Raw genomic sequence first — 26,447 nt, 5'->3', positions numbered from 1 at the left:
TGGAGTAATTATTTTTCATGCAACTCTTTTCTCCTTACATTTAAAAATGGCTTTGTTACTCCTATTTTAATAAAACTCCTATTCAGATAAATCTCTGTATCAAGATGGAGTGAATCTGATTGTGATTGGATGTAGAGAAGTATAAACGTATACCATTCCGACTCCCTATTGGTTTATACTGTGATCCATCACACCTGCACACTTCACCCCCCCCCCAGCAAGAACATAGCAGACGTATGTAGTCTAGTATGAAGATGATCCGTGCAGAGACTCAAGAGAACTCCAGACAAACTCCAGTCCAATTAAACTTTAACTTTAATATATTTACATTCTACTAAAATACATTCATTTACAATCAGTATTTATGCAGCTGAAACAGGAAACAGCCTAGTGCATCCCAAATTATATTATTAACATTAACATTTTAATAATATAACATTTATAGTCATTCTGGCTTTTACAAAAATGTGTTTTGGAAAGGTGGGGTAGTGCACTCTAGGACTCTGTGGTGCAGCTTAAGCTTTTGTTCTTAATGGCTTTATTTTTTCCACCTATATTACTTTTACTTTTATACTTTGAGTAGTTTTGAATCCAGTACTTTTACCCTTTTACTTAAAGAGTGAAAAGCTTGAGTTGATACTTCAAATTCTGCAGAAGTATTTTAAACCCTAGTATCTATACTTCTACCTACAGAGTAATGAATGGAATGGAATACTTTTGACACCATTGACTTCATGCAGGTTCATCTCATGCTTGACAGTCATGCGGGGGTTTTGATTCTCCTGTCCAATCATCATACGGGCAGTTCTCTCGGAGAGTCTTTCTCTCCCAGAGTTCTCTGGGTCTTCCAAATAACCATTAACACGGCAGTCTTGATTCATATCTTGTGAGTATTGATTACATGTGTTTTTTAGGTGTGTAGACAGTTACTTAGAGGACCACATGTTTGATGAGTGTCCCTAGTTGATTGTTCATTCTTTGTTCGGGATTTTGTTTTCAATGGAAAATTATTTGAAGGATTTTTACTTTTTGAACATGAATTCTTTGTCGTCTTTAATTTGTTACTTTACATGCAAAAAAATATGCATTTTAAAATGTTTTTTTTTTTATGGTCCAAATGGGATTTAAGTGTACTTTAAGTATATGTTAAATATAAATAGAGACCTAGTAGTATACTTTATAGTGCAAAAATAAAATGTAATTATTGTAATAATTACAGCACAAAGGAGGCGAGGTACAAGGGGAGTATATTTAAAACTGCACTTTCACATAATTATGCTAAATCAGTTATTAAAAAGAGTATACATCTATTTTCACTTAGCCCCAGGTATTATTGAAACAGCACACTTTACAAGTATACTACAAGTATATTGATATTATTAGACTTACTGTATGGTACAGTTTTTCTTAAAAATGAGTAAACTCCTCACATTTTTGTCAATATTTCACTATAGTTTTTTATGGGCCAATACTAAAGATATGACTCTATGATACAATATGAAGCAGTCAGTGCACAGCTTGTATAACAGTGTACCTTGAAACATATCCATTAATGTCAAAACAAATATCTGGCAACAAAAGTGCCAAAAGCACACCTATAAGTGAAAATGATAAATTGTGCCCAAAGTGTCATTATTTTTGTGACCACCATTATTGTCCAGTACTGCCTTAGAATTTACTGCTCTGGAATTTACCAGAGCTGCACAGATTGCTGGCGGATGTTGAGGATGCCCCAGAGGTGCTCAATTGGGTTCATGTGTAGAGACATACTTCCCCAGTCCATTACCTTTACCTGCAGCTTTTTGTGAAAGGCACATGTCACCTTGAAGGTGTGTTTGGGGTCATTATCGTGTTGGAAACTACTATGTGGCCAAGTTTCTGAAGGGAGGGGATCATGTTCTGCTTTAGAATGTCAAATTACAGGTTGGAATTCCTGTACATGTTGTAATGTTGCACTGACTACTTTACATTGTATCAGAGTATCATATCTTCAGTGTTTTCCCATGAAAAGATATAATAAAATATTTACCAAAACGTCAGAGCTATACTCACTTTTGTGAGATACTGTATATATTTAATATATTTAACTAAAATGAACAAATTATGCTATTAAACAGTTGCTTAGACAAGCCCATGTTTGATGAGTGTTAATACAGTGTCCTGGAGAGCCTACAAAGCCTGAAATTTGACCCAGCTGACATTTCTTGATCACCACTGGTAACATACCTCATATGTTCATAAATGCCCTTCATGCTCATTAGGGTGAGTTGCATATTGTGCTGCAGTGAGGGTGCAGTCATTAAAGCAGTGTATACTGATCATGTGTGAAAACATTCCCGGCTTTGCTCGCTCAGCTGGAACCACAGCTTTGGTCTGGCCTTTTTTCCCTCTCAAAACATAATCTCCCCTGAGGCTCATCACGCTTCATAACTTAATCGTCACCTGCGTCCCAAATATACACATTCTCTCATACAATATACAGACAAAAGTATTGGGACACCTGCTTAGGCATTGTTTTTCACAAATTGTGTTCTATTGTATTTTGTCTCTTTTTAACACCTCACCCCCCGGTCTCCCCAACTTGCCCCCGTCTCCCCAACTCGTACCCAAATTCAACATCCCCAGCCCCAAAATCAACAACTTGAACCCAAACTCCACAACTCATTCCCAAATTAAACAACTCATCCCCAACTCAACCTGAAACTCAACAACTCGTACTCAAACTCAACAACCCTTACCCAAACTCGACAACTCGCCCCAACTTCACAACTCGTACCCAACTCAACAACTCGTACCCAAACTCAACAACTCGCCCCAACTTCACAACTTGCCCCCAAACTCAACAACTCGTACCCAAACTCGACAAGTCGTACTCAAACTCAACAACTCGTACCCAAACTCGACAACTCGTACCCAAATTTGACAACTTGCCCCAACTTCACAACTCGTACCCAAATTCAGCAACTCGTACCCAAACTCAACAACTTGCCCCAACTTCACAACTCGTACCCAAACTCAACAACTCGTACCCAAACTCAACAACTTGCCCCAACTTCACAACTCGTACCCAAACTCAACAACTCGTACTCAAACTCGACAACTCGTACCCAAATTTGACAACTTGCCCCAACTTCACAACTCGTACCCAAACTCAACAACTGGTACCCAAACTCAACAACTCGTACCCAAACTTGAAACTTGTACCCAAACTCAACAACTCATTCTCAACATCATCCCCAAACTCAGCAACCCCGTCCCCAGACTCAACAACCCCGTCCCCAGACTCAACAACCCCGTCCCCAGACTCAACAACCCTATCCCTAACTCAAACCCATCCCCAAACTCAACAACCCCATCCCCAGACTTACAAACCTCACCACAAACTCAACAACCTCATCCCCACACTCAACTACCCTATCCCAAAACTTAACAACCCCATCCCCAAACCCCATCCCCAGACTCAACAGCTCAGACCGAACTCAACTACCCCATCCCCACACTCAACTACCCCATCCCCACACTCAACTACCCCATCCCCACACTCAACTACCCCATCCCCACACTCAACTACCCCATCCCCAGACTCAACAACCCCATCCCCAGACTCAACAACCCCATCCCCAGACTCAACAACCCCATCCCCAGACTCAACAACCCCATCCCAAGACTCAACAACCCCATCCCCAGACTCCACAACCCCATCCCCAAACTCAACAACCCTATCCCTAACTCATCTCCAAACTCAATATCTTCATCCCAAACTCCTCCTCAACTCCAAACTCAACAACTCATTCCCAAAACTCAACTTCATTCTCAACACTGAACATTTCATCCCAAACTCCACAATTCATCCCAACCCAAGTGCCAGGTGAAGCATTATTATTCCAGAAAACACAATTCCACTGCGTCACTGCTCAATGCTGGAGGGTGTATACTCCTCTAGCCACACCTTGCTTTAGGCACAGTGTCTGTATGTTCAACATGCTTATGTATTTTAGAGAGTCCTATTCTACTGGCAGTGCTTCTTTACAGAATTTGTATAAGCTCTGTCTGGATTTGCACACCTGCCTTAGCAATGGGTTGAACTTAGTAGTAGCTGAATGTGTGCATTTATTAAAAAGGGTGTCCACAGACATACAGTGTATCAGTACAGTCAGTAGAGCTGCATGTAATGAGGCTCTGCTGAGGCAGTTTGCTCAAAAGGAGTGTGCATGTATGTGTTTAGTCAAAAGGATGCATGCGGATGAGTTGTTGCGTGGGTGTGTGTGTCTGTGTGTGCACTGGTGGATGTTTCATGATTTGCATGATGTTAAATTGCAAATATGGCAATTATGTTTGCCTCCTCAAAATAATAAAATGGTGGCCATAGACCAGATGTCACCAGCCGTACCAGCATGTGCTTGCCTGTAGAGAACCATTTAACAGTTATGAGTGGGAGTCACTGGGCATCTTACCAAAGGATATCACAACATTCTGCCCATTATAATGATCACACAATACTTTTATTCTGTGATACTCAATACATCACAAGACAATTCTCTACGATACGATACACTTGTCTTACTGAAGAGGATAAAATACACCTAAAAGAACAAATATCAAGAATTATTGATTTATTGGTGTCAGTTTTACAGAATTTCACAACCAATATTCTTCACCGCAGGATTACCCTATAAATTGATTAGCGCCACCATGTGGGGCTAATAAGGCAGTGACTAACCTTAAGTTAAGTTATTTATTATAATTTAATTTTAATGTTATAAGTTATAATTTGGGGCAAGTCATAAGAAATTTAGAGCACCTATGTTTCAATAAAAATATCCATATTTGATGCCACATATTTATTATGTCACTAATGAAAGCCATATGCTATATTTTATCTTACCCCTATTACCAGTAGAATATGACTTTCTGAAAGAAATATACATGAATATGTTGGCACCCCTGAACATTGAGTTGTCGAGCAGTGGAAGGACTGTGTTCTCTGGAATGATGGTGCTCCATAACGATCATGACCAAGCTAGTTGGCTTGCAAGACCATGCTGGTAAAACAGCATGACCAGGATGAACTGGTTAACCAGCTAATTTACCAGCATAGGGTATGTTTTGACCAGCTTTTTAAGCATTTTGCCTTAAAAAAAATAGCTTAGACCATCTCAAACAGTGACACTGCACTGACTTTGGACTTAATAAAATACAGTGGATCAACACCAGCAGATGACATGTCTCTCCAAACCATCACTGATCATCAGTAAATTTTACATTTCTTTGGAAATCAAGGGAGCAGAGTCTGGAGGAAGAGACACACAGTCCAAACTGCTTGAGGTCTAGTGTGAAGTTTCCACCAATCAGAGATGGTTTGGAGAAACATGTCATCTGCTGGTGTTGATCCACTGTGTTTCATTATCAAGTCTGAAGTCAGTGCAGTTTTGTTTCCCCACAAAATCTTACAGCACTTCATGCTTCTCTCTGCTACTGACAACTTTTATGGAGATGCAGATTTCATTTTCCAGCAGGACTTGGCACACTGCCCACACTGCCAAAAATACTGATTGGTCTTATATAATATTTTAATTTTCTGAGAGACTGATTTTTGAGTTTTTTTATTGGCTGTAAGCCATACAAATCAACAATAAAATAAATATACTATATTCTAAATAAAAATAGATCACTCTGTGTGTAATACATCTATATAATATATATGTTTCACATTTGGAACTACAGAAATAAAGTAACTTTTTTAATGATATTCTAATTTTGAGATGCTCCTATACAGTTCTCAGTATATTTTCTGATGTGTGGCAAGCTTTTTCTGAACTCTGCAGGAAAATGCTTGCTGTCTCTCTTCATCCACAATAAATAAAGTAACGGTGCACCATGGTGGGTGTGAGAGACACAGGGTGTTGCATGTAAGCATGCTAATTGCTTGAAATGTGAGTGTCTCATGCCTAATGCGTGTAGCTATTCAGTAAATTAGTAAATTAAGTTGTGATGTGAAAGGCAGGGTTTTCAAACATTACTTCTTGTAGTTGTAGCGCTGCATACTGCACCTAAAACCTTTGATTTTGTTATCTATTTTATCTGTGTTTATCTTTTTTAACAACAGCTCTTGGGTGTAAACTGAATCGTCTCATGTACCACATGTGGTGCGAATGACAAAGTTTCCTTGAATCCATGAATCCTTAAAAGAACACTTTCCAGCTTTGTAGGTCAGGCACTGAACTTGGTCAATGTTCTGTGGCAGGCTAAAAAGCAAGAAACTGTTTTGTGTTTCAAAACTGTCTGTTTTTTCCACTGCGGGAAAATTGCTGTACTATAAAGTCTACTTAGATACGGGGAGCTGGGTGAAGATTCTTTATCTCACTGCTCTGCGGTCCGACACTTTTACAGCATTCCTCTCACTGCTCCTCTCACAGTTTACTGCATTGGAGAGCAGGGCAGCACCCTGTAAATACTGTAAATACTCCCACTGCTCCTCTACAGACGTCACAGATCAACTAACTGCTCTTCAGCTACAGGAGAGCCAACTGCCTATAAACACTGATACCAGACCTTACAGAGGCAGTTTGGCCAACAATCGAGTTTACACAGTTTCCCCCCTTCTGTCAGAAGTATGTGATTAGTTTAGAAATGGTTAGTGTAGCTACAATGCTAAACGCACAATGAAAGCTTTAAATGCTGTAGAATGTAGGATGCTTTTGTCATATTTAGAAGTAACCATTTAGAAGTACACTTCTAAAAAAAAAATAATGCTAACGCTAAAAGATACATTTATGTAAATGCTAAAAAATGTAAAACACAATCGGTATACAGCCTGTTGAGATCCTGTTAAATTTGGGCACACCTTCTCATTCAATGTTCTTCTTTTTTTCCTACATTGTAAATGAATACTCATAAATCATGTTGTAACTTAAAAGTGTTAAACAAAGCAAAATACTGTTAACTTAAAGTTTCTGAGGCTGGTAACTTAATTTATCTTGTACAACAGAGGAAACTCTTGGTTTTTCTTTTCTTGGGGCGGTCCTGATGAGAGCCAGTTTCATCAGAACATTTTCGATGGTCTTAGCGACTGCACTTGAGGATACTTTCAAAGTTTTTAAAATGTGTCAGATTGACTGACCTTCATTTCTTAAAGTAATTTTTTTCTTTACGTAGTTGAGAAGAAATTGCTTCTCATAATATGAAGTAGAATTACTCAAATAGAGCTATTCACTGTATACCTGTAACTCTACCTCTTCACTACTTTACAACTGATGCTCTCAAACACATTAAGAGGGAAATAAATGAATTGATGAGGAACAGCTGTTAACTGAAAGCTCTATTCCAGGTGACTCTACCTCATAAAGCTGACTAATCGAGACTAAATACGATTTTTTGCTCAGATTTGATTTGGTTATCTTGACGGTGATCTGTATCTGTGTGTAATGTGAACAAATCTGTACCTGAAACGTCTAACATGCGCACAATGATACCCATATAAACAACACCTTCTTCAATAAAACAAAGAAAAAACGTCATATTAGAGAGACAAGAGACTCGTAGCTTTATAAAGGGAAATGGATGAGTTAGCAGCTCATATGTGGAGCATCTTTTGCTGGAGTGGAGAGTAAACAGCTGGTCTGAAGTTCATGCTCAGGTCGAGGAGGTGAAAAAAGGTCAGGCGGTTTGCTTTTGCTGTTTTTGCAGCTATAGCTGCACAGCTGCGCCAAGAGATGTGTTGTGGGTACAAGAGAGAAGCACGTAACGCTAATGCGTAAAAGCAAAAAGACGCTTGAATTCAGATTTGATTGTTCACATTCATGTTGGATATCCATGGATTGGATATGTATCTGATTGAGGACCACATATGGAAGTGACTCAAATCGGATTTGGCACGTTCACACAACCTTAAAAAAAATCAGATTTAGTCGCTTCAGTCTGTTAGTGTGAACACAGCCTAAGAAAATGCCAAGATGTGCAAAGCTGTGATCTAAGCAAGAGATACTTCTTTACAGAATCTAAAATAGAAAACATATTCTGGTTTTGTACTGATAAATAAATTATTCCAGATGTTTTTTTTAAGATAATGAAAAAAAACCCCACTGAATTTAAGATATGTTCAAACTTTTTTTATTTATTTAATGTATTTAACAGATACATGTTTCATGTATCATCAATTTTCATACTTTGCAAAACTATACTTGCAACAATACTTATGAATATATATATCAGTTTTCCATATGATTAAAGGTAACAGTACACTTTGGCAAGTTGTAAGAGATTACTTAACATCCCGACACAGTTTGAGGCAAGGGCATTTTGAGTGTCATAATCATAATGTGATGTAACATGATGAGAGACTACACACATCCAACACACTGATACTCACTCTGCTCTCCTTCCTTCAGGACTAATATTTTACAACAACATCTGAGCTGAGCGGCAAGTGTTCAAATCGACTGTTCACGTTACCTTTACGCTACACTGTTCAAAAATCAGCTGTTTTAGGCTACAAGTGGAGGAGACGATGTGTGCGCAGTGCATTATAAGTGATTATAACATTATAACGTGCAACTTTTTTATTTAAAGACACAGTTTGATTTGTTGCTTTGCTTTATTGCGATTATCACACCATAGCTTTATATAAAATAAAAATAGCATAAAAAAAAAACAGAAGGCCACGTCTCAACATTTTTTTGAGTCCGGCCTGAGGAAAGTTGTTGAAAATCCCAACTCGAGTTGGTAATTGGGTCTAGCTCAAGCTCTGTTTTAAGCTCCTATCACTGTCTCATATACAAATAGTGCTAAAAATTTAGTCCTTCTTGAAGCCTCAGGTAGGCTTGTCACAATAATTACATTATCGAATTATCATACAATAAATGAACATGATATCAATAATATTTCATAATCGTGATATTGTTTATTGTGTTTACTTGTATGTTTACTTGTATACCAATAATGCTTCAAAAACTGACCAATGCTTCAATAACTTTTACTCCATATACACACACAGCAGTAGGTTAAGAAATAAGTATATCATTCCTAAACTATGATTAATTTAAATAAAAAAAAATGGTATGATTGCTTTTTTATGCTATTTTGTTATCATTGTCATTGGCATTTTATGATCTTAAAATGAAAAAAATATTGTGTATCGCAATAATGTCTGGGACGATATATCATCCACAAAAAAATCATATCGTGACAGGCCTAGCCTCAGGGTCAAAATAGGCTAACAGGGTTCCTGCGGGTCCTTAAAAAGTATTTAAAATTTTCAGACGGCATGTTTAATGCATTTAAAGCCAGTGGGGAAATTGGCTTGGAACAGATTTTCATTTTGAGCTTATTTATAATAGAGACTGCTTTATGTGTTCTTTCATTATTCTTCATGGTTTCTACATGCAGTTCTGTGTGTTGTTTAACGTAATGCAACTTCATATATGTTACATTTGCTCTGTTCTGCATCACAATGGAACAAATAAAAAAAAAAGATAATAAATAGGAAATGTTAAGTTTTGATTTGCAATACAATAAATTATTTTCTACCAGAGAAATTATGACTACATTTTCGGTGGTCTAAAATTATATTTATAGAAGTCATAAAAAGGTCTTAAAAAGCATTAAATTTTAGTTTTAAAATGATGCAAGAACCCTAACTAAAACACTTTTGTGTCCCACTGACACTTTAGTAATTTCTGGTCAAACCACTGTTTTAATAAAATTTGTGAATGTTCTTTGAAAGGCAGGAGCTCGTGCCGTCGTGTTTCAGTGCAGTGTGATTGTGGGAGGTCAGATCAGATTTGAAGCTCTGAACCCAGGGGCAGCACGGGTGTGGTAATACCACTGGCCAGATGCTGATGATGTGGAAGTGACGGGTGCCATTTGCAAAGGTCATGAGGGATTTTAATCCCACTCGAGGATAGTGCTGCATACCTGGAGCTGAACTGCTGCATGCTAATGTCTGCATGCTAATCGAACCGTGCTGTTTAGAGTTGCATTTGCCTTATAAATCTGACAATTTCCCCATATACAGCAACCTCATTTAACATTTTATCTTAAAATAGCATCTGTGATGCTACAGTGGCAGTAATACTGATAATAGCCTCTCTGTTATTGCCATTCCAGACTAGTCACACTGCTAACTGCACTATGTAACATTCGGCAAGCAGGCAGAACCAAGTTTAAGACGATACGTAAGACACGTTTCTTTTAGTTTCTTTAAGCGAGTATTATGTATTTCTCAGCTTGTCCAGAAATGCATGTGTAAAGCGTGTCCTCCTTTATCGCTGGCTCAAAGCATGAATTCCACTTCCATTCTTGCACAATGTATTACACTGATATGTCAAAGATCATGAGATAAAAGTCTGTAAATTGATTATAAAATTTTACCTTAGTAGAACACCCACATCTGTATGTGTTGTGAGGTGTTATCTTGTGAGTGTGGTTGAACACTGGCTGGCATGCTCATGGCTAGGTGTCCGTCTGCAAAAATCCACTTTTTCTTGTTCTTTGTGAAATACTATAGGACTCTCTGCGTTGTTTATGATGCTGCACATAAAACTGTTCCTTAACCTCCATTGTCTGCAGTAGTTAGTAAAAGAAATCAGGTAAGGAAAATTCGATCAGGAAAAGCACCATGTCCACGTCAACTTGTGAATTAAAATTCATGGCCACGCCCACTCTCTGCTCGCAACATGGCAGTTCATTTCTGTGTTATTTGTGCAAATATCACATCAGTGTTGTATGCTTTGCCCAGTAATTCAAACCAAAACAAATGGTTAGAATTTGTCTATAAAACACCACCAGCAAAGTACAATTGAGATAGGTAGGTGTATGTTTAAAACAGTTCTGTTTACACTAGTTAAAAGTAAAAATCCACCCCAGGGTTTTGTGGATTTTTACTTTTTGGACCTAAACTACCCACCTCTGTGTGTAACTATAGGTTCACAAGGGATCTCTGGTGGATTTTGTATTTTACAGAGACTCTAAGACTCAGTCAGTGGCTGAACTGTACTTAGCAGCGCATTACACATGTTGTAAAGTAACATATGACATTGTAAAGACTGTTATTTGTGTAAAAAATTATTTATTTAAAAAACTTTTCTAACTGATGTTCATCTCGCTGCCTCACAGTGCTGTTAGTCAATCAGAGGCAAAATGTTTGCATGTATATATGCATATATTTATGAGCAAGAGCCAAAATCCCATCGTTTGTCCTTTTCCACTCCTCCACTGAACTAAAGCAGCATTATACTGGATCACCGGGGCACTTTTTTTTTCACAACAACCAGCTCACATGGCATTCATTTATACTAAATTATTCAGAACACAACTAGACATTTTAAAATGAATGAAAAAACTATGAAATGAGACCTTTAACCAACTTGGGTATAGGTCAGCGACATGGCAAAAGTCATGGGATATAATGTTAATTAAACTTTCAACTTTGTCTCACTATTTTAGCCTAAAATATAGTTGAATAAAGAGGCACAGGCACAAGGCAGACACCTACAGCAGTGTCCTCGTCTCACTGTCCAGTGTGTATAATAACACCTGGGTCCAGATTACCACCGTTAACCGTGCCCCCGCTAATACACTGATGCCATCAGTCCATCACAAATCTCAGTGATGCCCAACTGGCTGAGCTGTGGGCACGCTGACCTGAGATGACCCTGGCCGTCTGTGGTGCTCCTGGCTGTTTGACGTGTGGACGCTTGGACACGTGAGGCAGGTCTGAGTTATGTAAGTGGCCTGTTTTCACCGTGGCACCGCCTGGCATCTGTGTGTATACTGTGTGTGTTTCACCTGCTCAGCTGTTCCACAATAGCCAGTCAATACAACAACAGACACACTCGTCAAGCGCTGTGGGTTTTTTCAGGTGATGCTTTGTGTAATGATGATCCTTCATAGAAGAGTTTGGGTTGGGCAAACTGTGCAGAATGTGGCTGTGCAACCTAATTAAACACTGTGTCAAAACTCTACTATGTTTTATGACTTGGAACAATTGTAGACCAACAGGGGTGTCAAGCAACAAAGTAGAAATGCTGGAGTGTAATTATTTTCTACTCTTTACATTTTAAAAATAGCCTCGTTACTCCTATTTCATTTCAGCTCCAGTTTCTCCTCGTTCAATAAAACCCCTATCCAGATAAATCTCTCCATCCAGATAGAGTGAATCTGATTGTGATTGGATGTAGAGAAGTATACACGTATACCATTCCGACTCTCTAATGGTTTATAGTGTGATCCATCACACCTGCACACGCTCCCACACTCCAGCAAGAACATAGCAGACGTATGTAGTCTAGTATGAAGATGATCCGTGCAGAGACTTAAGAGAACTCAAGACAAACTCCAGTCCAACTAAACTTCTTTAATATATTTACATTCTACTAAAATACATTCATTTACAATCAGCATGTATATATGCAGCTGATACACTAGGGAGTCTAGTGCATACCCAATTTATCAACATCAATATTTTAATATAACATTATAGTCATTATGGCTTTTAGAAAAATGTGTTTCTCCTTTTTTTCCCCTTATATTACTTTTAGTTTTATACTTTAAGTAGTTTTGAAACCTGTACTTTTACACTTTTTTGTTGTAAAAAGCTTGAGTTGATACTACAGAAGTTTTTTAAACCCTAGTATTTATACTTCTACCTACAGAGTAATGAATAGGAATATTTTTTAAACCATTAATTAACTTTTATAAAATGTGTTAAATGTAATGAAAAACACTCCAAAGTATCTAAGAGATGTTTGACTTCCCCCACAGTTGTCCAGTGGTGTCTGCTGGATATCTTTGGAAAATTAGATCCTGGAGTAGTAAGACTAGAACTAGAGGATGGATGTATTTAATACGTTCACATATTTACCCCCATATTGGTTCAGTCTGTGTGCATATATGCTTGACTTTGGTCAAACTAACACTCTGGGTAATCAGATAAATCTTATTGGTCATCCTAACCAGAAATGAACTCTTCATAGAAATAATAGCTGCCAAGAGGATAGGACTTTGGCTCCTACAGCCCCTTCTGTTATAATGACATGAAGTGTGATGATTTTTTAGTGTGATTTTTATATGATTAATAATTTTTAGACCTTTTCCATGATTTAAAGCTTCTGTACCCTTTAAAATTAATGAATTTAATTGATTGATTCTTTACATTCATAATGAGGTTCATTAAAGAGACCATATTATGGAATATTCTAAAATAAGAGTTTGACTGTAGTCAGTAGCAAGTAGCAAACACTGTTACACTTTCAAATTGTACCTTTACTCCCCAACTAAGCTGCAAACTAAATATGTATTAAGCCTATTGCTTTTGTGATTTAACATAATTGACACATTTACATACTTTACATGGGACAGCTACACTGAGTCAGCAGAGCTTTGGACACTTTTCTGCACTGTGCTCCTCAGCACTCGGTGAGCCCACTCTGTAACTTTACATGGTCTGACACTTCGTGGTAGGGCTGGGCAAAATATTGTAATTATCATTATATTTAATCTATGTTATTCATGCCTTATGTGTGATAAATTCCAAAAAAAATGTACTTTGGTCATTTGTTTGTAAATGGAATCTAGGGCTGAGTGACATTGAATAAAAAACTCATATCTCAGTATGCTTAATAAGAGAAATAGTGTTTGTAACTCCATATAATAGCATGTTCTGTATTTAAAAACTGATTTTTAACTGTGTGAATAAATAATAATATAAACATTAGACATGAACATTATATAATTGCACACTTTTTGCTTATTTGACTCAGCAAACTGCCCTGGATGATTATGTTTGAGATGGTAAAAGAAATTTTAAGAACCGGCAGGAAACGATGTTACGATATATTGCCCAGCCCTAGAAGACATTCAACCGAGAGCAGCTTAATTAATTTATTAATAATTAATAAGCAGAATGGCTTTATTGTTTTTGTGTTAAACGTAATCATCCAGTCAGTAAAACATGCTTTGTGTAACTTTCCTTTTTTGTTTATTCTTACAAAATATATAGTACCAGTCAAAAGTTTGGACACACCTTAAATTCTGTATTAGATTAATACTAATAGAATAAGTCATCTAAACTGTAAATAAAAACATATGAAATTATTCAGTGAGCAAACCACAATATTTTATGTTTTACATTTTTTTAAAGTAGCACCTCTTTCTTAGATTAGACAGTTTTGCACATCTTGGCTGCTGGATTTTCTCAGTCAGCTTTATGAGGTAGAGTCACCTGGAATTCAGGCTTTCAGTTAACAGCTGTGCTGAACTCATCAAGAGTTAATTACTTGAATTTCTTGCCTCTTAATGTGTTTGAGAGCATCAGTTGTAAAGTAGTAAAGAGGTGGAGTTACAGGTATACAGTGAATAGCTCTATTTGAGTAATGTTCTAATCCATATTGTGGCAAGAACTACTTGCTGAAACTGGCTCTCACCAGGATTGCCCCATTAAAGGAACAGCAAGGACAGGATCCTGTTGTACAGGATAAGTTCATCAGTTACCAGCCTCATATACCGCAAGTTAACAGCTTCACAGAGTATTTAGTTTGGATTGTTTAACACTTTTAAGTTACTACCCTGTTCTGTTACAAATCTGATAAAATTCTTGTATTTTTTAATATCTCAGTTAGGGGTGTGCCATCAGAGTTCCTGCGGGTCCTTAAAAAGTCTTTAAATGTCTTAAATTAAAATCTTGATAATTAAGGTCTTAAATGGCCTACCATAAACATCTAATCCAGGGAGAGAACTAAGGTTAGCGGAGAGCTAGCTAACATTAGCAGCTAGTTAGCTAAAATACTACGTTAGCAGCAAGCTAACTAATGTTAGCAGCAAGCTAGCTAACATACTAACTTTAGCTAGCTTAAACGAGCTAGCTAACGTTACCAAGGATAGAACTAAGGTTAGCAGAAAGCTAGATAATATTGGCAGCGAGTTAGCTAACATACTAACATTAGCAGCAAGCTAACTAATGTTAGTAGCATTTTAGCTAACATACTAACTTTAGCTAGCAACCTAAAACGAGCTAGCTAACCTTACCAAGGATAGATGAAGGTTAGCGGCAATCTAGCTAACATATTGACTTAAGCTAGCTTTAACAAGCTAGCTAACATTACCAAGGATAGAACTAAGGTTAGCGGAGAGATAGCGAACATACTAACTTTACCCGGAAGAGAACTAAAGAAATTATGACTACATTTTTGGGTCTAAAATTATATTTATTAAAGACTTAAAAACGTCTTTAAAACCATTAAATTTGACTTTTAAAATGCTGCAAGAACCCTGCATATCTTGAAATATTTTTTTTTAATTCAGTGTTTTGTCATATCACCATGAGTATAATTATCGCAAAAATACCATGAAATATTGTGATATTATTTTGGGGCCATATCGCCCACCCATATACTACAAACAACTTCAGAAAGAAATTTGAAATATGGATATTTAATATACGTGGAGCCCTTTAATGTAAAAAGATTCTTCTTGTCATTTACAAAAAGCGACGCGGTTCTAAAACCAGTCCCCCAGGTCCTGAGGTGTTGGTAAAGAGGGGAAAATCACAATGTGGACCATCAGTAATGGTTTCTGAACCAGTGCTCCTTTACTCCAACCTAAATCAGACACACCACTTTCAGCTAAGCAAAGCTAGGTTCACATTAAAACCAATACAAACCATAATCAATTCCTTTATGTTTGCTCAGATCATATTTAGCTCAGATCTCAGTTGCACTGGTTTTCAACATACCTTGTTGGTTCATGTTTATAAATGTAAGTTATCTAATTAGCAAAGATGTCAAAAGTATTCAGATCCATTATTCTGTAGATAGAAGTATAGATACTAGGGTTTAAAATACTTCTGTAGAAGATGAAAAGTATCAACTCAAGCTTTTTACTAAGTAAGTGTAAAAGTACAGCTTTCAAAAGTACTTAAAGTATAAAACTAGGCTCCCAGTTTCAGCTGCATACAGCTCTGGAAAAAATTAGACCACTTAAAAATGATGAGTTTCTTTGATTTTACCAAATTGAAAACCTCTGGAATATAATCAAGAGGAAGATGGATGATCACAAGCCATCAAACCAAGCTGAACTGCTTGAATATGGGTAATGGGTAATATTGAGTAAGACTGGTGGAGGAGAACATGTCAAGAAAACCAGGGTTATTCCACCAAATATTGATTTCTGAACTCTTAAAGCTTTATTAATATGAACTTGTTTTCTTTAATTGAGGTATTATTTGAGGTCTGAAAGCTCTGCATCTTTTTTGTTATTTCAGCCATTTCTCATTTTCTGCAAATAAATGCTCTAAATGACAATATTTTTATTTGGAATTTGGGAGAAATGCTGTTCCAAATATTGTAGTTTATAGACTAAAACAACAATGTTCATTTTAATCAAACATATACTTATAAATGGCAAAATCAGAGAAACTGATTCATAAACTGAGGTGGTCTCTATATATTTTTTGCCAGAGCTGTGTATGGCTATTGCAAATGAATGTAAGTATATTAAAGAAGCTTAGTTGGACTGGAGTTTGTCTGGAGTTCTCTTGAGTCTCTGCATGGATCATACTCATTCGAGGCTACATACGTCTGCTATGTTCTTGCTGAAGTGTGGGGGGGAGGCGTGACGTGTGCAGGTGTGATGGATCACAGTATAAACCAATAGGGAGTCGGAATGGTACATTTTTATACTTCTCTACATCCAATCACAATCAGATTCACTCTATCTGGATGGAGAGATTTATCTGGATAGGGGTTTTATTGAAATAGGAGTATCGACGCTATTTTGAAAATGTAAGGAGTAGAAAGTTCAGATAATTGTGTGAAAATGTGAGGAGTAGAAGTAAAAAGTTGTCTGAAAAATATAATTACTCCAGTAAAGTGTAGATAACCAACATTTCTAAGTAAGAAAACAAAGTATTTGAGTTTGGTTCATTTGACACCTCTGCTAATTAATGACTTAAATCTAATGTGAACATAGCCAAAGACTTCTGAAAGCTGCACGTTGCATCAGTTGGATTTGAGTTAGATAAGAGTTTGGTCCAAAGTCTGGTGGAAGTTAGCTCTCCAGGAGCTCTCCAGACCATTTGGAGACCACTGTTCCATTATGGCACCATTATTATGAAGATTGGACATGCATTGTGTATTGAGTGTCCATAGCACAGCTGTGCTCTGCTATACTAAAGACTCGCAGACGGGCGCACTGTCCGAGTCCTGGCTGTGCATGGAGCTCAGTCCAGTGTCTGAATCGTCATCATTGCTGTTGCTGCAGGTCTTTGAAAGCCCCCTGGCCTGTTCCACCCATCCATTGGGGCACTGAATGGACGAGACCCTGGTACTCTCTGGGTCTGTGCTGTCCTTCAGCCTCCTCGCACATGCTTCTTCCCCCTCATGCCTATTTACATTCCCATCCTCATCATTATCCTCATCATCATCCTCATCATCCTCCAGCTCCAGCGAGTCCACCTTGTCCAAAAGGTCCCTCAGCTCCTTATCTCTCGCCTCCCAGATCTCCTGGCTCAAGTCCAGCTCGTTCTTCACCGTCTCCATGTCCGTGCTCAGCCTCAGTCCGATGTACAAACTTGTGTCCAGCTCGGTTCTCACGCGCTCCTCTTCCAAGACCTCCCCCTCTTCAGCTCCCGGAGGTGCTGCAGCAGCTGCTGCTGTCGCGAGCTCCTTATGCCTGCGCTCCATCCAGCGCCGGTTCAGTTCCTCCTCGAGCTGACTGGTCAGACTGGAAGCGAGGGCCTCGCGCTCCGCCAGGTCCTCGTGCAGACGCAGCACCTCCTCGCACCGGTCCGCATACTCCTCCAGACGGAGCGCTAGGAGGACCCCTTTAGGGGGGCGCACGGTCCTACCCCTGCCTTCACCACCTTTTTGCTCCTCCAGCGTCACAGGCGCACCGTCCTGTTCTCCAGCACCCACTAGATACGTGTCCTGCACGTAGTTGGCACCGTGCGCCTTGACGCGGTCCAAATGCACGCGCGCCTCGTGCCGGTCGATCTCCGCGTCCAGCTCCTCGAGCCTGCGGAGTTGCTGCCGGATGGTGTGGTCCTGCGAGACCACCACGTGCACGAGCGTCTCCATCCTCTCGGCGGAGCGCGTGTCCTTGCTTGCCGCGGCTCGCGCGCGCCTTCTGTTCATCCTCTCTAGCTTTCTGAACGCCTTGCGCACGATGCGCCGCTGCCGCTCGCGCGAGAGCGCGGTGCTGGCCGTGCCGGCGGTCGAGCATGAGGAGGCGGCTGTGGCTGCTGTTGCAGTGGCGTCTGAAGCTGCTGTGGCTGCGGTGGCAGTGGCAGTGCCTGTGGCAGAGGCGCGCGCGCTTGCCCGGCACACTCGCGGGCTGTCCCGGCTCAGCACGACGCGCGCTTCCGCGCTCCGAGGGGCACCGCCGGCCAGGGACGCCTCGCTGCGCACGAGCACAAAGCGCACATTCTCCTGCTCGTCCCCCCACGCGCTCCACAAGCGCAGGATCTTGGTCTTGTGCGGCAGCACGCGCTCCGAACCCCTCCACTTCTCCACGATGCAGTAGGAGCGCGGGCACGCGCCGGAGCTCTGCTCCTCCAGCAGCACCTTGATCACATCAGCGCACGTGGTGCGCTTGGAGAGACCGGACACGAGCTTCTCCTCGCGGCAAACCCACACGGAGATCTTGCTTTCCTCGGGCTCCATCTCTTTACACACTGAAAACGAATCGAACTGGAAGAAAAACCGATTTAAAAAAAAAAAAGTCTGAACCATTCGGGAAGAATCTCAAGCTCCGGATTTGTTTTCGCTGGCTCGCGCGCCGCGCGGACGCTCCGAGCTCCGTCCCCCGTCCCAGTGCGCGCTTCGGAAAGCTGACCGCGCGAGACGAGCCGCGCCGCAGTAAAGTTTAGAGAGGTGCTGTTTTGTTTTTGATTTTTTTCTCTTTACTTTCTCACCCGTTTTCCCGCAAACCACGCCCCTTTCACTGTAATTGGCTGAAAGTCTCTACTCAAAGGCATTTTTTTATTTTATGCACCCGTTTTCTCCACAAACCACGCCCCCTTAAACTCCTATTGGCTATTATAGTGTTGAGGGTCATTCCTATTGGTCACTCCCAGGTCTGGATTTCTGTATAGCTGGCTTAGTGAAATAGGAATACCCTTCTGATTTTCCCACCTGTTTTGCGACAGGACACGCCCTCCTCTACCCCAGCACCACTGTCTTAAAGGGTGTCCCAACAACTAGTTTTGAAGTCTAATATACTCATAATAAATTCACAATGCATAGCATGTTTTAAATACGTGAAAGTGCGCAATTTATTATGTTTATATACACAGTACCTTCAGCTAGTTATCCATTAGTCAACTGATGAAGGGTTTGCAGAATTCATTAAATGGAAATGCATGAATTTTAGAGATTTCTTTTTTCAGCAACAGCTGGAATTCATGCATTTCCACAGAATTAATTTAACAGTCTGTTCCCAGTGAATTAAAGGTAGTTTGAGCTTGTTAATGGTGTAAAAATAGTGATTTATTGGAATGGTCAATGCTATGCCCCTATCATTAGCATTGTAGCATGTTTTACTACAACCATTTTACACTAGATTTCACCTTTAAACAAAATACTTAAGCATTTCTGGAGAAAACTATGAGTATTCAAAATGATTGGTGCACAGTTTAAGCACTAATCTCAGTGTTTCACAACATTTACCACTAAAAACACTGAAAAAAACTGTCTGAAAACTGTACAATGTTGTAAATTAGAATAAGCACTATACGTTTCTCATTTATTTAGTGAAACAAAGCTTTGTAATGACTGTTTACAGCTCAGTGACTGTGAGAATGTGTGTTTAGAGCATTGTCAATGCTGATATATTTGTGAACAAAGCATTTACTTTGATTGAAGTTTTACTGGACTAAAACTGTATTCACACTCATGGCACATCCAGACTCTTAATTTCCATAAAGCTGTAATTATGAGTGAGTCTATAGCTGAGGGTTGATGGATGAGAGAAAGTCTCAGTCCTCAGTACTGTAGCGGTGGCTCACCGTGGCTCAGAGGATTTGTGTGTAATGTCACAAAATCCCTCATAAGGATTTACCCTCTTTTTCAGCATGCCATTGTCCCTGATAAAATTGGAAGCTCGTGGCATCACAGTTTGTGTGTGTGAGAGTTGATAAGAAATGCTGCTTTATCCTTCTGATATGTTTATTATTAATATTAAAACATGCTGAATCATTATTTAGTGAATCTAAACCCTATAATAAATGCCACACCACTAAACCACTAAACTACCCACACAATACCAAACTAACTCATTATGCTCCTATTCTACTAGACAATCTGTGTGTGGGTGTGCTTTTGCACATCTGTGTCAGCAATCTTAAAGTAGCTGAATGCATTCGTTAGAAGGGGTGGACAAAATAGTGTATTATAATTACTGTTATAAACACAATGCATATAGGGATGTAACATATAGTATTGTATGCAGTATTATTGACAAAAATAATCCTGAAATTTCATGGTAATATTTTAGGGCAATATAAGCCTTTTTTTTTTAATTCACACTGTTCTCATTTCCAATTAAATATCTATTAGAGGTTATAAAGATTATATGTGACCATTTTCTATTTATTATACTTTAATCCTGGATATATGCATTGCATTATTATTCTTATTATAACATGTATCATTGACTTATGTTACAATCTGGTAAAAATCTCAATTAGGGGTGTGCTGTATTACAATATATAAGCAATAATATCGACAAAGAAACTGTAATATTCATTTTGTTGCAGTAGGCTATTCTTAAAATGATTATTTTTTAATTCAATGTTTTGTCATATTGCCAAATAATATTGTGATATTATTTTACGGCCATATCATTTATCCGCAGAGAGTACACAAATTTCAGTATTTGTAGCTGTTTATGGCACATTGTAAACTCCTGTAAACTATTATATAAAGTATAAACTATTACACAGTATAAACTGCACTGCCTGGGTAAAAAAGAAATGCCACCTGGATGTAAGTAAGTAATGATGTGGGGTTGATGCTGCTGATGGTCTGCAGGTTTAGGTTCAGCAACAGTATGTGCTGTAAGAATGAGGTCAGCTGACTACCTGAATATATTGAATATAGACCAGGTTATTCTATCAAAGGAATTCATTTTTTCCCCAATGGCACGGCCATATTCCAAGATGACAATAATGTCATGAGTTCATGGGGCTGAAATTGTGAAAGAGTTCAGGGTTCAGGGAGCATGAGATCATCATTTTCACACATGGATTGAGAGAGAGTTCACCACAGAGTCCAGACCTTAACCTCATTGAGAATCTTTGGGATGTGCTGGATGGAGAAGTGCTGCTTTGTGCAGCGGTCAGACTCTACCATCATCAATGCTGCTGCAAGATCTTGGTGAAAATTTAATCCAACAATGGATTTAAATACATTTTGTAACATTGCAGAAGCTTATAGAAACAATGCCACAATGAATGTGTTCAGCAATCAAAGCAAAAGACTGTCAAACCAATTTGTTTGGTCAGGCAGTGTAATACTGTATGCTACTGCTGAATATTCTAAGAATAACTGTATCACCCTTTTCGGCCAGTGTAATACTGTGAGTCATGATTTCTGTGGGGCACTGGGGCTGAAATCTTTTCCGCTGCATGCTCTGGTGGGAAGCAGCACATCCGTCCTGACCTTTGCTTTAATCCTCTCCTAAAGAGGAAAGGAGGAGGAGAGGAGACTGATTTCCTCCAGCAGGTTTTTGCCCAGTTTAGGATGAAGTGTAAGCACTAAGATTAAGTGGTAGTGATGAGTGTGTCCAGTTTTGTAACAGTGGTGTAACAGTGAATGATTCACTGCTACTGAGGATAAATTTTGAGTTAGTTTTTTTGTAGGCCGATAATTCAAGCACAACACTGCCCTCTGCTGTATTATATTGCAGTGAGGGAAGTTCATTCATAAAGTATTAGTAAAACAATCTCTCCCCCTGGTGTTTAACAGCATTATTGCATGTACCTCACTGTTGTTACTAAGAAAATCACTTTATACTACAGTTCATGCCGTGTACAGTGCTGTGAAAAAGGTTAACAAACACCATCTAATATGAACCAAAGATAATCTGAGTAAATAAAAGAACAGTTTTTAAATGATAATTTCATTGATTAAGTGAAGAAAATCTATTCAAACTAATCTGGCCCTATGTGAAAAAGTATTTTAAATCTAAATCTTAAATCTAATAACTTGTTTGTGTCACCCTTGACAGCAACAACTGCAATCAAGCTTTAATGATAACGGACAATGAGTCTTTCACCTCTGTGGAGCAGTTTTGTTCCACTCTTCTTTACAAAATAAGTTTTCATTCAGCCATATTGGAGGATTTTCCAGCTTGAATGGCTTGTTTTAGATCATCAATATCATTTCAATCAGACTTTGACTAGGCCACTCCCAAACCTTAACCTCTGTCGGCTTAGTGGTTAGCACGTTCGCCACCCAATATATTCTATATTGTAATACCCTAAACTGATCTGGTGTGTATGTGTGTGTGTGTGTGTGGTTTGTATTTAAGTTGGCACTTTGTCCTTGGTAAATGCTGTAGTGCCCGATGCAGTCCTCCTCCAGGTGGACGGTTGTTTCCGGTTGAGAGTACGCTGTGCGCTATTGGCTGCCGCTTCTCAACGGTGTGTGGATGAGTGCTGAGTATGAATGGTTGTGTCTAATATGTGTAAACTGTAAAGTGTCCTTGGGTTTCTAGTAGGGGTGTCACGATTCTCTAAATCTTCGATTCGATTTCATTTTCGATTTGAGGGTCACGATTCGATTCGATTCTCGATTTTCTTGTTTTTTTTTTTTTCTTGTTATTATTTTATGCCTCATAAAATTTAAATAATATATTTATTATTATTATTATTATAAATATTATAAATATTATTATTATTATTATTTATTAAGATATATATGGTAATGCCATCTAGTGACTTTTTTTGGTAGCAACAGTGTGCACTATTAAAACAAGCAGTTTATCAGAGCTGTGTGTGGATGGCTGGTGAAACTGCTCACTTACATGAAGCTGCAGTTCTTCATCAAACCACTAGTCGGAGCTGCAGCAGCACAAGCCCCGCTCTCTTCACTCAGTCACTACTTCAGTACAGCCCAGCCACGGGCTACAGAGCTCAGCCAGTCCGTTTTTACTGTTTCTGTAAACAAATAAAGGTTTTAACCCCACTAACCGGATAATACAGCTCACTACAGTTCATCTTTCAGCCCAAGCAGCTAACAGCAGCAGGTTAGAACAGCCGACACGGAGTCACTGCTCGGATTACATTATAAACAGGTCAGTTAGCGCGCTGCTAACCTCAGGATGTTTATAACTACGGAGTTTAGTGGACACACCACGGCCGCCAGGTAAGTCTTTTAAAGGCTACTGAAGACTATTAAAGGCTATTAGAGGTTATTGAAAGCATTATTGGGGGGCAGAAATCAGTACAGGCTGGTTAGATAAGTGATGTGGTGAAACTGTGACTAGCACTGTCACAGTGATGTTTATTAACGTCATTAAAACAGATGTTGTCAGGTATTGTCTTATAAATATTTACACATAACTTATATCTCTCCTGAAAAGCTTTTATTTTAGTCAGAAACACGCTTGTGTTTACTTTATCTGAGAGAAAGATGTTTTTTTTAATTCAATGGAAAGCAACAGGTGTAGTCAATTATACGTTTAAGATTTTTAATCCACCTCACTGTGATCTATAGTCAGTGTTCTCAAGTCACACTGACACACGCATTTCAGCGAGTTCACACGCTCTCACCTGCGCGCACCCACCCCTCCGTTAGATACAGATACAAAACCTGCGCGCCCAACCCCCGCCCCCCCTCCCCCGTTGGACAGATAAAAAACAGTGATCACACTCCCGCCGACACTCAAAACTTGAGAGCCCTGTCTATATTTCTATAAATCCGTTTTCAGTTTCTCCTCCGTGGTTGAAAGGCAGCTGTCTCTCACACAGCAGAACTGAGGGCGGGGCTGCGCTCATGCAGTGGCTATCTCTATTTAAATGAATAGGATGCGCTGTGTTGGTGCCGCGCCATTTGCGTAGCGCGCGCGGCAGGGATCGTCGATCCTCTTTTTGACTTCGATACTCGAGACCATGACCTCATTTCGATTCGATTTCGATAAAATATCGAGATCGTGACACCCCTAGTTTCTAGAAATCCTATATAAGTTGAACTCTGAGGTCGATTTGTTGGTGTGCTTTGGATTATTGTCCCGCTGCAGAACCCAAGTACACCTGAGCTTAATATCACAAATTGATGGCCGGATATTCTGGTTCAGGATTGTCTGATAGAGAGCAGAATTCATGGTTTCATCAATTACAGCAAGTTGTCCAGACCCTGAAACATTAAAGTAGCCCCAGACGATCACACTACCGCCACCATGTTTTACATTCAGTATAATGTTCTTTTCCTGAAATTATGTCTTGGGATCATCAAGATTGTTTGTTGCCAAATATGGAATGGGCCTTTGTGTTCTTTTTGTTCAGAAGTGTTTTTTTTTTTTTTTTTTTTTTACGTCTTGGAACTCTCCTATGAAGTCCGATTTTCACCCAGTCTCTTTCTTATTCTTGAATCATTACCACTGACCTAAACTGAGGTGAGTGAGACCTGCACTTCTTTAAAAGTTGTTCTGGGTTCTTTTGGTATCTCCTGGATGAGTTGTTGATGCCCTTTTGGAGTAATTTCGGTCGGCCGGTCACTCCTGTTCCATGTTTTCTCCATTTGTAAATAATAGCTCTCACTGTGGTTCTCTCGAGTCCAAAAGCTTTAGAAATTTAGTAGAGGTGTGCCAAAAAATCGATTCACATAAGAATCTTGATTCTCATTTACTACGATTCAGAATCGATTTAAAATGTCCCAAAATCGATTCTAAGGTCCAATCCCATTTCTTCCCTTGGCCCTACCCCTCACGGTAAGTTCACACTGCAGCGGCACGAAGCGTTTTTCGCTCCGCCTCCCACTGCCCAAAGCGACCGTGGCCGCTGCAGTTTGAACTTACCGTCAGACCCACACAGAGCGTAGGTGTATGAGAATCACCGGTAAGATGGCAGAACAAGCACTATATTACCTTAGATTAACGTGTAGTTTTAATGTTTTATGGCAGAATGCTTCATAACAAGCATAAAAAAGATCGCTAGTAGTTAGTTTCAGTTTCTGTTAGCTAGCTAACTAGCTAACTTTCCAGTTCCACCTTAAATAACGCTACAGGTGGCAGCGGGCTGCAGCATTTAAGGCGGAACGGAAAAATAACAATAAGCTAATCAGAGCTAATTTCAGCTCCCCATCACAGAGGAATTAAGGAATGGACAATATGAATTAATTTCTCCACCTCCTGCCCCCTTTCTGAAGAAATACAACGGCCTAAAATTAACTAGTTAATCAGCAGCTGCTCCTGAACTTTAGCGCTCCACTGCTATCATCACATCAGCCCAGCAGCGTCACCTACACACCACCGCTAGTAGCCTGGTAATAAAGCAGTGTTATTTATTATTTATTTATTGTTCATTAACGTCATTGTGATATCCCAGTGATTCCTCTGTCACTGAAGACCCACATTCCTGCACATTTTATTGTTTTTGTAACACATTACCTTCTCCAGGACCAGTGTATATTTTGGAGGCTTTTTTTTCAATAAGTTTTCAATAAATTTTTATAAATCAAATCGTTTTGAATCAAAAATCGATTTTGAATCGAATCGTGGCCCCCAAAATCGGAATCGAATCGAATCGTGAGATAGTAAAAGATTCCCACCCCTAAAATTTAGACTTTGTAACCTTTTCCAGACTGATAGATGATCAATGTGATCAATGTTTTCTCATCTGTTTTGGATTTCTTCAGATTGAGACATAATGTGTTGCTTTTTGAGATCTTTAATCTGCTTCATGTTGTCACACAGATTATATTTTAGTGATTTTCTTGATTCTACAATTCTGGCAGTAAGCAGACCTGGTTGTGATTTGTAGTGAAATTAAACCTAGCTTTCCAAGAAAATTTGTTAATCACAGTTAATTCATATGGAAATATTACTTTTAAGTGAAATCATCATTTAAAAACAGATTTGTTATATACTCTATATTTGTGTGATGTTAAAAATGATAAAGCAAAAACAAAGAAATCTGTAAGGAGGTAAATACTTTTCTATGGCACTGTAAGTCTATGCTTGCTTTGGATTTATTGACTGTAGAAGTGAATGAACAAAAAATCGAATATGCCTTTAAATAGAGGTATGCCCAGGTCTGTATGATAAGAACTAATTAAATGCATTAATATTAAATGACATTGCTTTACATTACATTTGGCAGACCCTTTTGTCCAAAGCAACTTACAATAATGCTGTACATAGAGTAATAAATGATGTACATTTAGTAATAATGTACATAATTAAATGTAGTCTTTTGCTCACATCCAAACCACAGCATTAGCTACCAGTAACAGTGA

General features: G+C 39.0%; 1 protein-coding gene across 1 annotated transcript; it reads right to left on the bottom strand.

Moving 5' to 3' along the window:
• Window positions 1-12,337: 12,337 nt before the first annotated feature.
• On the bottom strand, window positions 12,338-18,860 carry rassf10b (Ras association domain family member 10b). The gene is given in 3 exon segments (XM_022670055.2): window positions 12,338-18,187; window positions 18,190-18,223; window positions 18,318-18,860. Coding segments are annotated over 3 exon segments (1,470 nt in total). The 5' UTR covers window positions 18,723-18,860; the 3' UTR covers window positions 12,338-17,156.
• Window positions 18,861-26,447: the final 7,587 nt, after the last annotated feature.

The sequence above is a fragment of the Astyanax mexicanus genome, chromosome 16 (assembly GCF_023375975.1).
Source record: "Astyanax mexicanus isolate ESR-SI-001 chromosome 16, AstMex3_surface, whole genome shotgun sequence".
In the NCBI taxonomy this organism is placed as follows: Eukaryota; Metazoa; Chordata; class Actinopteri; order Characiformes; family Acestrorhamphidae; genus Astyanax; species Astyanax mexicanus.
This window is presented reverse-complemented; position numbering and strand designations above follow the sequence as displayed.